Source organism: Fringilla coelebs (assembly GCF_963513975.1).
Source record: "Fringilla coelebs genome assembly, chromosome: 7".
NCBI lineage: Eukaryota > Metazoa > Chordata > Aves > Passeriformes > Fringillidae > Fringilla > Fringilla coelebs.
Window position 1 is genome coordinate 22,586,276 of NC_140035.1, and position 12,977 is coordinate 22,599,252.

At 38.7% G+C, this 12,977-nt stretch overlaps 1 protein-coding gene across 3 annotated transcripts in view; it reads left to right on the top strand.

The window, feature by feature from the left end:
- Positions 1–12,977, top strand: part of OSBPL6 (oxysterol binding protein like 6) — a 95,008-nt gene that overhangs the window by 36,912 nt on the left and 45,119 nt on the right. For all 3 annotated transcript variants that reach the window (XM_084209605.1, XM_084209607.1, XM_084209606.1), the window contains exon 2: positions 1,940–2,177. In XM_084209605.1, the coding sequence (XP_084065731.1) occupies positions 2,076–2,177 (102 nt within the window). In that variant the 5' untranslated portion in view covers positions 1,940–2,075. The remainder of the gene's footprint in view (positions 1–1,939; positions 2,178–12,977) is intronic.

Genomic DNA, 12,977 nt, shown 5'->3' on the forward strand with positions numbered 1-12,977 from the left:
AAGTGACTGCAGATTTCCTGTTAAATAACTCAAGTGTTCTGCACAGCTCTGTGAACTAGGATTATATTTTTGTTCTAATTTTTGTAATTTCATTTTTGATTTAAATGAAAATTGCATAGACCTTGAGATATTCCTGTTGGTACACCTCTTTGAATAAAATTTCCCTGATGCATTTGCTGGATATTAAAATGCTGTTAAACTAGACCAGCAGTCCCTTGGTATGGTAGGATAAAAGGAAAAGCCTTTCTTTGGATTCATCTTCATTAGGTTTTCTCTCTGAAGTTCTGAAACAAATGTGCTGTGCAGCTTGTTTCTGTCTTCCTGCGACCTCTAGTCTTGTTGTAGCTGGCTTTGGCATAACCAGTCTTCTCAGGCCTCTTCTAGCAGGAACTTGTCATCCTGAAAAGAACACGGAATTCGCCAAGGCATTCAGGGAATGTGGGCAGCCTTTGCTGCTGGAACAGCCACGTCCTCCCACTCGTGTCACGGGGATGCTGTGTGGCCTCTGTGGGTAATACGTGGGTTTGCATTTCTATGGGAGACTCCTTGATGGAGATTGAAGCTCATTCATAAGATGTGGATGATATTCATACTTGCAAAAGTACTGGCAACTAATGAACTGAAGTCATTCCACTCTCCCTTAGTACAGCAAACAGAAAAGGTTTTGAGTGATCACAGAGCTTGGCTCCAGCAGGAGCCTTTTTTCTCAGGGTGCAGTATTCAGAGGCTGGTGGCACTATGTAAATCATTATTTAGCTGCCTCTGTGAGTATTTGGGCTCAGGATGGTATTCTTCCATGGTTATCTCTTGTGTCTGGAGAAGCTAGAGCTTTGTCTTCAATATGACATAATTTCTTGAGTGTGCAGTCATGTCTGAGTGTTAATGTATGTTTGTCCTGATCTGATTTAACACGGTGCAGGGCAGAACCTTTCTTCACACCCATCTGCAGCTAGCTGTGCTGTGCTGACCCTTGGTGTGCTGTCAGCACAGTCAATGAGGAAGGGCACTATTTCAAAATTAGGAGGGCAGTGGAGAAGATATGTCATCTGCCTGAAGCTAACATCTCATTCAGGGAACAATTTTATCCAAGGTTAATGGAAGATCAGACTCTGTATCAGTCAGCTGAAGCAAGATCACAGTGATCTGTTAAACATGGAGAAGTGTAGCTCCATTCCTGAACTGTCATGGTGTGCTTGCAGCATTTTGATAGGGTTTGACAGGTAGTGTTTGACTGTTTATTGACACAAATATCCTCTGTGCTGCTCTAAGTATCTGTTTTTCTGTATGTGGGTGGAAATTAAGGGTTTGGGTGGAGAGAAGTGAGAGAAATTTCCTGCTCTTTGTAGAGTGGTGATGTGCCAGCAGTGGCTGAGTAAACAGGAACGGGAATGCCCCCTGCACTGGGGTGGGTGAGCCCTGGCCAGCCCCCAAAGGACCCCCAGCCACCCACTCCCCCTGCCTCAGTGAAACCTTTGACACTGCAGGTGAGGGTGCCACCTTTGAGAGAGGCACCTGCTTTTTAAAATTCTTACAGAGTTCTTGATCTAAGTGCAGGATTTTTACAAGGTGCTGATTATAATGTAGCAGTGGTGTTCAGGGGTATCTGTGCTAAAGGGAAGGGAAGTCCTGAGGAGTTACTTGATAATGTCATGATATTATGCAGGATAATACCCCCTTATCAAGGGTTTGTAAACTTTGCCCGAGAATTGCTATAAATTACTTAAGCCTTTCCTTAGGGTTTTTAAAAATAATATCACTTTAATCTTCTGTGAGAATGCAGAGCAATGCATTTGTATTTGTGCTGGGTAGTTGTTGGGAAGGGGAGTAAAAGACTGGGAGATGTGTTGTATTAAATAGTTAACAGATTTGTTTGCTGCAGAGCTCATTTGGAGCGAGGGTATGTTCATTCACTCTTTCTCTCCCATTTTTCTTTATTAAGGTGCAGTTCAGCTGAGACTGACTTCCTCTGTGGCTGTCCATAAACTGTGAAACAGAAGGATGCAGAAGACTATCCCCTGCATTTTTGTCCATGAGTGAAAAGAGCACAAGATCACTAATACAAGTCTGCTGCAAAGATGAGTTCAGAGGAGAAGAGTATATCTCCAGCTCACAAAACATCCACTCCATCACATAGAAGTGCCTCCTCCTCATCATCATCTCAGAGAGACAGGAGGCAGGTGAGGAAATACTCCAGTTGTTGGTACCATCTGGTGGGATGATAGGTTTATTCCTGTAATGTGGCTGTTTTTGTTAGCTCTAGATTTGCTTGCTTATAGCTTTGGATGATAACACTACAGCCAAAAATTGTTGATTTTTTGAATTTACTTTTTCCATTTCCTAACGTGGCTTGAAAAAGATTTAGAAGCAGCACGGGCACTATTGTACAGGAAGTATATAATCTCATGGACAAGTAGGAAACATGCTTTGGACTCTTTTGGGAAGTGGTTTCTTTGGCAGCATGAGCCTACAGTTGCTTAAAGGCATTCTGTGAATATCTCTTTTTGTAAATCCAACAACAGAGATACGTTATTGTTTTGGAAAATGGTAATTCAGTTTAAATACCATATTGTTCATCCTTTCTGTAAGCATCTAACATTTTAAATATTATTTGTTTCACTACAAATTAACACTGATTGTACTACCTCAAAGAGTACTGATCCAGTTATGTTAGACTTCCATTTTTAAGAGACTCTTGTTTGTGTCTATGTAACTCTCCAGGATATTTTTGAGATGAAGACTGTATTAATTCCCCTCAAAACAATTTAAGCTTCTCTGTGGGGTTTTTTTGAGGGCTGGGTATACAGTGTGGCCACAATATTGGTGGGAGCACTTCAGAAAATATCCGAGCTGTCTACTAGATTTCAGATAAGTTCTTACACATATATTTTACAAATGCAAAGGTTGATACAGGAAAATTGGTTTAGAACAGAAAACATACTTTTAAAGTGTGATCCATGAAAGAGGAAAATAATTTTTAAAAATTCAAATAAAAATCACTGGCTTAGGAATATTTTCCCAGCTACTTGTATGGCATCTCTGATACTATTTTCTCAGCTGCTGCTGAAGAAGTTTCTTCCCTTTACTCTTAAGAATATCTTGAAACCCAAGAGTCTTTAATGAAGATTATAAAATTTACAGGTTTGAATGTAAGTAGTCTCACCACAAGGTACTTTTTAAACATTGAATCAGGAGAAGAAATCTGTTGTATGCTCAATAACAGGAAATAATAGTCAGGAAATGTGTGTGGAATTTTTTAATAATTTCCATTGCTTAAGTAGGTCCAAAAAGTATTTTCTCACAGGTGATAAGTATTTTCCCTTTTGCAGTGTACAGAACTTTGGGTAGCTGTAGTTAGTTAATTAAGTCTTGGTTAGGATATAACCTTTTAATTTTTCATTAGTTCCGTCTGGAGCAAGAATTTTCATATAATTTGTTTAAAGCATCTGTGTATTTTATCTCCCACCTTTAAGCCCAAAGAAGGTAAATGCAAGACTAGCAGGAGCTGCTGGTCTCAGCTGAGAGCAGATTCTCTGAGTTTTCTTTGTAATTAGTTTGACGCAACCATGCAACTAGGAATAAAAAAAAAAGCCAAACCAAAACCCTCTTGTGAATACATTTTACCATAAATCTGATGGCTACCACATCTGTTACCATAGCAACAGTACAGAGCAAGGTGTACCTGTCATCATAATGAAATGGGTGCTTAACTTTAGGTCCACATTTGATCACAGAAACGTGAAGCATGATTTTAAAATAATGCTATAAAGGTTGATGGTGTGATGCATCCAGAGGATCCCATCAAGTGTGATGATGCTTAATGAGTACTTAGGCATGTAAATGTGGGCTGGAAGGGCTACTCTGAGGCGTTTATTTTTTGCCTTAGTTCTCTCAGTGTTAAAGCAGGAGAATGAACGGGTGAGCAGTTCCTTCTGCAGGCAGAAATGGAGCTGCGGCGTGCAATGCGGACAGTGGGCTGCAGTGGTGCTGTACCCAGGGACAGGAGCATGCACGCTTCCTCTCTGCTTGTAGACACAGTAAAACATCCATTTCATCCCACCACCCACTGTAACAACTGTTTTTAATTTCTTTCCTTGCTTATAGTATTATTTTTATATGTATTGGTTTTCACTGGCTTTTGCCCAAACACAGTGATAGCTGGGGGTTAGGGGATTTTTGTTCAGGGGCCATTGGATTTTTGAAAAGGCTTTAAAACTCTGTCTTGCTGCCTCCTTGGACTCTTTAGAGCAGCTAGTGGAAAAGCACCCTTCCTAATCGGGTAATATAAATGAATATGGAAAGTGATGTGCCTGGATGAAGTACCAATGTAGCTTTTATTGTCACATGTGAGGATAACACTGGATATTTCTGGGTGGTTAATGATTGAAACCTTCTCTTCATATAATTCTTGTCAAAGTCATGCCAGCAATTACAGAACAGTTTCCCAATAAATTATGGTACAGGAGGCTGAATGAGTATGAACATGACTATGATAAATCATTTTAGGGAGAATGGAAAATGTCGTGCTGTATATAATGCTGGCATTTTAATGTGTCTTTTTTATTTGTACAATATATATCACCTAAGAGAATTAGCAGTCAGCAAAAGTTTTGACATTGCCAATTTGCAGGCTCCATGATTAATAGATAAATGAATAGATTAATGAAGCCAACAATAACCAAAAAACCTGATTTCAGATTTTTCTTATCAACTTTCATTAAAGTGTCTTTAATTTGTATGATTAGATGGTAGAAGACCCAGAAAGGACCCGTTTTCTTTAACCTCTGAGGTGGACAGGGCGGTATGGCAGTTGTGATACCCTTGATAAGAAATACTTCAGAAGGGAGAAGCAACAGTTTTTCCTACTGTGGAACTGTTGCAGAGCATGAAACCTGTCCCTTCCACTGTCAATAAGAGTCTTGGCACAAAAGGTAGCATAAAAAAGTTAAATTCTGATAGCCTTTTTTGGGGGCCATACTGACAAGGCAGATCCTTGTGTTTCATCCCTGAGGAAACTCTGAAAACTCTGGCTATGGAGGAAAACGAGCAACTCTTAGAAGTACAGCTGAATATGACAAAATCCTATGTTGTATATTCAGTTTTATGGGCGTCAGTTCTTTATGCTATATTTTATTTATTGACTAAGTATGCAGCTCATAAGGCAGATTGTAATACATTATATATATTCTCTGCAACATGTGGGTTGTAATATTGTGCTGAGAAGAAAGAAGTTAGTACATCATAGGGTTAATAATGTGCAGTTTGGTAAACTGGAGCCTGATCTCAGGCTACTGAACTGAAGGAGTGATACGGAAGGAGAGCAATAACATTGAAACTGTGAACAAAGGTGAGATTTTGACTCTTCTGACCATCACCTAAAGGCTAGCTAATACATCATGTAAAAATGGATATAGCAATGTTTTCTATTTTAAGTGTGAGTGCTCTTCTAACATCTTAATTTTCCTTTTGGTCTTTTATAGGGGAGATCAGCATCCTCTTGCTCTTTTTGTGTTTTTCTTTACCAGTTTGCTTTTTCAACAAATCCTTGGTTCTTTTCCTACACAGCAATTTCAAAAGAAGAAAAGCTTTTAGTCCTATTGCATTTAGCCTTGTGTTGTCACCTCTCTACCTGGAGAGCTTACATATTTCAATTATTCAACTGTTGTCTTTTAGCCATATGTAAAGAGTGAAAGGTGGGGGCTTTGAAGGAAGAGGAAAAAAGATTTTCCAGAGAAGAGATCTGCTTTTCAGGTCTTAATATGGCTTGTTGTTTGTTTTGGGTTGAGTTTTTTTTTCCCTCTACACGAGAAGTATTGACTAATAGAAGGGGTGTATACAAGGGATTCACAAAGGACTGCGTTTGTGCTGCAAATGTTGCAGCCATGAAATTTAAAAGCAGAGCATGATTCCAAAGCTCTGGTCTTGCCTAAAGGTCTGCACTGGAAAATGCCTACTTAGCTTTTTGCAACCACTGTCTTTTAATTGTCAAAGTGGTTTCCTGAAAGTGGTATTTCCTGAGGTGGGTATCACCATTTTGGAGATGCTTAGACAGTGCTGCTCATACAAGATTGCAATGTGACATAATGTATTCCATGTGGAAGAGATGTCTGGGCACATTTATGTACCTTTTTTATTGTGAAAGTGGGTAGCAGCCTACATGCTTGCTCATGGCTGTCAGTCTGATGTGACATTTGGGAAAAATATTCTTATTGGTTACCTGTAATTTCTACTTTTTCCTGTCTCATTGACTTCAAAAGAAGAAAGGCAAGGATGGACAGTCTGGTAGACATAGTTCATGTTCTCACAGCCCTTAGAATGTGCAGCCATACTCCTAGCTTTCTTTGCTCTGTAGCAAAGCATAGACTTTGAGAAGCCTTTTTATTTTGCAGTAGTTTGTGAGGATTATTTTAATAACAATTATTAATCTTTTTGAGAGTTTCAAAGTAAAGAGGCTACTAAATGCCAAGTACTGTTGTTACAGGGATGTAATTCTCTTTTGCTCACTTTCCTAATTAACTCTCTTTGCATAAAACTATTGAAGCAGGATTAGAGCAGGAAGTGTTGGGTACTTTAAAGGCAACAACTCACTGGAGCAAGCAAATGTTCTGAGGGAGCCAAAGAATGGAATGGCAAAATTGTTAACAAAAACATGCAATTATTCTTTAAATTGATTAGTTGCTGCTACTCTACAACAGGTTTTTTTCCTGTGCTGCCCTTGGTAGAGTGTGAAAATTTTCCTTATGTTTGGAAGGTAGCTGGTCTTACTTCAGTGTCTGACAAGAAGTCTGAAGCAGTGTAATTTTCAAGCTGTGGAGTACTCACATGAATGTTACATTAGGTTCAGTGCCATAGCACCTTTGAAAAGTGAAAGAATAAATTTCAGACCATAAGATTTTTATCATTTAAATGATAAGATTGGTGAGTGAACTAGACACTACATGCAATCAGAAGCTGGCTGAACTTACAAAGTGAAGCTGTCTGGACTGCAGGTTTGTCTGGGAATGGGACAGGAACCCCTGCAAGTGAGACTGGGAGGGAGCAGGTACAGGTTGATCCCAGGGGTGAGGCAGACCCCAAGTACTGATGCTGATGGGTGCATTGAAAGGATGAGACTTTCTGGGAATCCTTGTGGGAAGGTGCATTGAAAGTGAGACTTTCTGCAGGGCTGGGAATCCTTGAGGGAAGGCTGCTGGCATGCAGTGGCAGCAGCACGTGCCCAGGATCCCAGTACACCTGGGTGCATCAGGCTGGCTCTGTGTCTGTGTGTGTGCAGCTAAGCCTGCAGGCACACAGCAGATGTCCTGCATGTTGTGCCTGTCTTTCTGCCTAGAATTTACCTGAGAGATAGACAGCAAACAGAAGAAGTACATCTGTCCGTGTGCTCCTGCCCTTGGTGATACTGCAGGGGTGGAGAGACAAGAGCACAGACCTGGAGAATAATAGATGGAGATGCTGCCTCTTCATAAGAAAGACTTGGCCTTAAAGCTTTGAAGAAATAAAATGGTCTGCAGCAGTCAAGGAGAGGCAGTGAGAGCATTCATACCAGGCTGTCCCAGGGGGCTGTGTGTACACATTCTCTGAGCTTCATAAACGTTGCTATCTCAGTTATCCTACCTCTAGGAGTGCTTTACAGGTTGCATGGAGAATGCTGAATTTCAGCTGTGGGCTATGAAGAAAGATATATTTTTTTTAAAATATATCAGTTTGATTAGAAATGGTGCCTGTAGCTATCTTCTATTACAAAACCAGGGAAATTGCTCTCATAAAAGCTCAATTACCCATGCAAATTATGACAGATAATTTAAGGTGATGTTTCCAGAACATGGTCACTTTTGCATTCCTCTTGTCTCATTTTTTCCCCTCATGCATACATGTCCTACATAAGCATGTCTCACTTTCCTTCAGAATACAAAAACTCAAAGTGCAACACACACACACACGAATCTGGAAGGGAAAAGTGCAACTCTTCTGAAGTGTCATTTGGGATTTCTGGGAAACAAATGGGGGAGAAGAAAGAGAAGTATGATTGTATTTTCATTTCTTCAGTGGAGAGGAAAAGCACAAGGATGAAGAGGGAGGGTGATGGCAGGTGTGATATGGAGGCTTCTGTTTTCCAGACAGTCATGTGTGGTTGGGATTATCCACATGCAAAATATACAAATGTATTAGACAGATAACTGTGTGCCTTAGTAATGCTATTTGCTGTTTTGACATTCTCTGTTCCTGTTTTTATTAAATACTTTATCCTGAAATTGAAAATGATTACATAAAAACCTTTTCCCCCTAGTAGAATAATATTTCATGTAAAAAAAATAGGATTAAAAGTTTTTCAGCCTCTCTTTTTCCTTTCTCCTATATTTTTATACTGTGTAAATTGAAGTTTAAAAGCTATTGAGAAAGGATAAGTAGGCAGCTTACAGAAAGAAGTGAAAGAAGGTCGCAGGAAGAAAGGTCTTTCTTCTTCTGCACTTATTAAAGTGAGGTCCAGCTTCTTCATTTATGATTTGGGTTAGCATTGACTCCCTTTCATGTCTATAATGTTTTCATTCATAAAAAAACTTAATGCATCAAGGAATTATTTTCTTTTGTGTATGTAATTTTATTTTCCTGCTTTTTTTTCTTTTAAACCTTACCATCATCATTAAAATGAACTGGTAGCCTGAGACTATTTAGCTAAATATCAAGCCTTTTAATTGTGATCATTCAATAATCATAATAAAAGCTTTGTATCATCAGCTAAACCTTGAATTCTCTCTGTCAGACACTGTAAATTTATCTGTTTGTGCTATCTTGAGATAGGTGCAAAGGGAGAAGATTGTCATTAACACTCAGGCTGTGACTTGGCAGTTGTTCCAAACCATCGTTCTGGCAAAAGAAAGGTTGCTGGTACAATGATGGATTGCTCTTTTCTGCTTTATCCAGTTGTGCTAATGATTCCCTCCAAGAAGCTCTTCATGAGAGCAAGAGCTTATTTGTCTTCAGAATTTGTCTAAAAGTACCTTGAAAAGCAAAGGCTTCCTTGCTGCTAGAGCCTAAAAGCATTGACATGAAGTACAATCCAAAGCTGGAAGGGGCTGACAGAGAGCTCCTGACTAACAAATCCTTGACATTTCTGTTACACAAGAAGGGTTTACTTTGCATATCCCAGGAAAGAAGTAGGCATGCATACCTGGATGTTATTCATATGCTACAGAACTGCATCTTATATACACTTGTCTTTCAGTAAAATATTACAAAGAGAAAATGGTGCTCTTAAGTACATTTCTGTACAAGATGAACATGTCTTACAAGAAGAAAAAAAAAGCTAGCTGTGTGTGCTATTCACAAAGTATTGCTGAGTTCCTTTGTCAGTTAGTTCATGCTGAGATTGCTGAAGACAGCTATGGAGCAGTGCCAGTGGAAGAGACTGAGGAAAAGAATAGGTCCATGCCTGCTTTACAAAAATTAAAAACTGTGCTAGAAGATAGAAAGGAGATCCACATTGATGAGATGTGGTTGTTTTGCTTTGCACTCACTCTTCTCTCACAATTATGTTGAAGAATCTGTCTTTCTTCCAACATGAACAGGAGGAGAGCCAGAGCTGGCTAAGAAGCATCCTAAGAGAAATGCAAGTTTGAAGCATATAATATTGCAGATTAACTCGGCATGTATCACAGCTTGTTTAGAAGGTAGTTAAAATTGGCATGTAGGCAGTCAACCTTACTACTTTTGCTGTGTTTCAGATAACCAGAAAATAGTGTGGTTTTAATTGAGAGAAAGTGATGAAGCATTGCACTTCGTACTAGATGGAATTCAAGTAAGAGTACAGTTTTGCGAGGTTGCAAAAAGAATTCCAGTGACTAGGAAATAATAAAAGATGGATTAAAAAAAAAAACAAGACAAAAATCCCAGACAGAAAAGCTCTATTTTGAATTGCTGTTGTAGGACAGTGTATGTATAGGCCTCAGAGTTATGGGTGTTGGAGACTGCTAGAATGCTGTGAGCAAGCAAAATGATCCATCAGATCTTTTTCATTAATTAACTGTTAACCACCTGTTGTGCACATTTCTGAACTGCAGAGAGTCTGTGTCCAATGTAAGTGATGAAATCCTTACCAGTTTGTATTTTCTGTAGAAATTAATAAATTACAAATTATAGAGACATCTTTGCATTAAATATAATTCATTCAATTAAATAAATAAGAACCAGAAGGGAGGGGCATGAGTGTCAGACTTGTCATTCACTGGATTTTCTGTTTCTACTTACTCAAAATCGGTTTTCTTTCCTTGCCTTTCCTGTGAAAACAGTTGATTGTCTTTTGTTTTATTGGAAGTTAGATTCAGTAAAGTTAAATTAGGGTCTTCACCCTCTGGTCTGATGGAGATCGACCCTACCAAGGTGAAGCAGAGGAATGAAAAGGGAAAACCTGAGAGTTGAAATAAGAACAGTTTAATAATTGAAATACAATATAATAATGATTGTAAGGGAAAGAAAGGACAAGAAAGAGAGAAATAAACCCCAGGAAAGGCATGTGATGCCCAGTACAATGCTCACCACTGCGGGCCCAGCCCGTCCCCCAGCAGTGGTTGCCCTCTCACGTCCAGCTCCCCCAGTTTATACGCTGTCCTTGGTGTTCTGTGGTGTGGAATATCCCTTGGACCAGTCCAGGTAGCCTGTTCTGGCCATGCCCCTGCCAGCTCCTCATGCAGCTCCTCACTGGGAAGTCCTTGATTTAGGGTAAGAGCTGCTCAGCAACAGCCAAAACATCACTGTGCCTTCAACTGAATCCAAAATGCAGCACTGTACCAGCTACTTGGAAGAAAATGAGCTCTGTCCCAGCCAAAACCAGGATAAGGAGCTGTATGAGTCATTGAAGTCCAGAGTGAGAAAAGAAGTTGGCAAGATGCATGGAAGGATATTGTAAAATATGTTTTCCATTCTTTTGCTTCAGAGGAGATGAGAATATGAGGCAACATCATAGTGCGATTTTATTTTCTCCATCAATTTCTTTCCCCCTCATTTGGGGAAAAAAGAAAAAAAATGCAGGGTGGAACAAGCATTTGTGTTCCCCATAAGTTGGCTTGCTAGGGGTATATTGAGGCAAATGTGTGCCACCTATGTAATGTGTGGATAATCATAAAAATAAGGATTGTAGTTAGGATGAAGATTTTCAATGGAATTACATAGTAATTGGAGCTAAGCTTGTAATTAATTTGAATTGGTTTTCAAGAGCACGCAGAATATGCTGGTGCTGGTGTTTTCCTCCAAGAGAAACCAGCTGTAGTGTGGTGGTCCTGAAATATGGGGGGAATCTGGAATGCAGCAATGCCGACGTTGATTTTGCCTGTCTGTGTTTTTAGGAGAAGAATAAGAGTACCATGTTGATTGATGTGCCTAGTGTAATGGATTGTATTCATTTTTTGGTTTGATTATAAATAAACCCCAGAAACAGTGTTGGCTTGCCTCTTTATTCCTTTGTATCAGCTTTTTTTTTTTACTGCTTCTTTGCCAACTCTGTTTTTCATGTTAAAATGCAAAAAATCCCTTGACAATAATGTCAAGATTTAAATAATTTTTATTTATTTACTTCTAAGTAACTAAAGTCTTGCACTGTCAAATTAGCTGCTTTTCAAAATGTCAAGCAATTGTGTGATTTCTAGCTGTAATTTTGCAGAAAAATAACATGTGTTAATGAAAAACCTTTTGCACCAAGTATGGTCTCTTAGTATTATGCTAGAGACCTGTCACAAATCTAAAGAAATGATCTTGTATCAGTGTAATTGTGGTCATGAGTAAAGAGAATTGAAAAGCAAACATCTATGGACAACAAGCCAACACTCCTGAAAGAAAGGCATGTATAAAAGGCAGTTTTACTTAAAAGGTGTTCATTTTCTAATTTTCAAACAAATAATTGAATAAGTCAGCATTCATTAAAGTGCTGCTGGCTAATGATGTATTTCTCAACTGAAGTGGAACTGTAATGACTGAAGGCTAATTAAAAAAAAAAAAAGGCACAAAACCTTCCTGACTTAAAATCATGTAATTTAAAATGTCACTGGAAATCTGGCAAGCTAAGGGCTGTTGGGCTAAATATTGTACAAAATGAAATTGCAGTTATGTAACAACAAACTGCACCAGCTGAGAGACTAGGAGACCTTCAGAACATCTGTGTTGGGCATTGCTCCATCTCAGGATGGATGGATTCCTGCCTGCCAGACAAAGCTGGCAAGAATGTTGGGAATCATCCTGATTATGCTAATCAGGAGACATTTTAATCTTCTTTGGAGGAACAGATTTAGGTTCTTTTGTATATTGTTAAAATGTCATACTATGTACATAAGTACCATTTCCTTTATTTGGTGAGAAAGTTTATCATTATCATTAGGAACTTTGTGGTTTTCAGCTCAAATTAGTTTATTAAATTATTTGATATGTAACAGAGACACTTGTGCTCCATATATACACATCTTTTTGTCGTCTGACTAGTAAAATACACTGGACTAAATAAGTAGGTTGAACTTCCTTTGATAAAGCAGAAGTTTTTAATGCAGAAATGACAAAGCTTTTTGCTGGTTGGCCCTGGAGTAACATAATACTGCTGCTTTTCCACATTCTTCACTGTAAAATTTAATTTTAAAAAGTAACTGAAAATAAATGCTGATTATTGTTGCATGGTGGTAAGGATGCTTATTAATCTCCACTGAAAACAGAGACACTCCCCATGTTTTCATATTCTCATTCACAGCTGCAACTTGAAAGAGAACAATGAAGGTCTGTGTGTTGCTCTGCAGCAAGATTTGGTCTGTGTTACATATATGAATTTAAATGAATAGCTGTTTATTTTAATTTAGTTAAGTTGTGGTTCTTTATGTACTTATTAATTTAGATAAACAATAATATTGCCATTTGTATGTACCTTTGTATTTCCTGATTGTTTCTGCTGCTGCTGGTACCTGGGTACATCTTCTGCCGTCAATGTAAAGAAGCTTAATTGTGAGCAA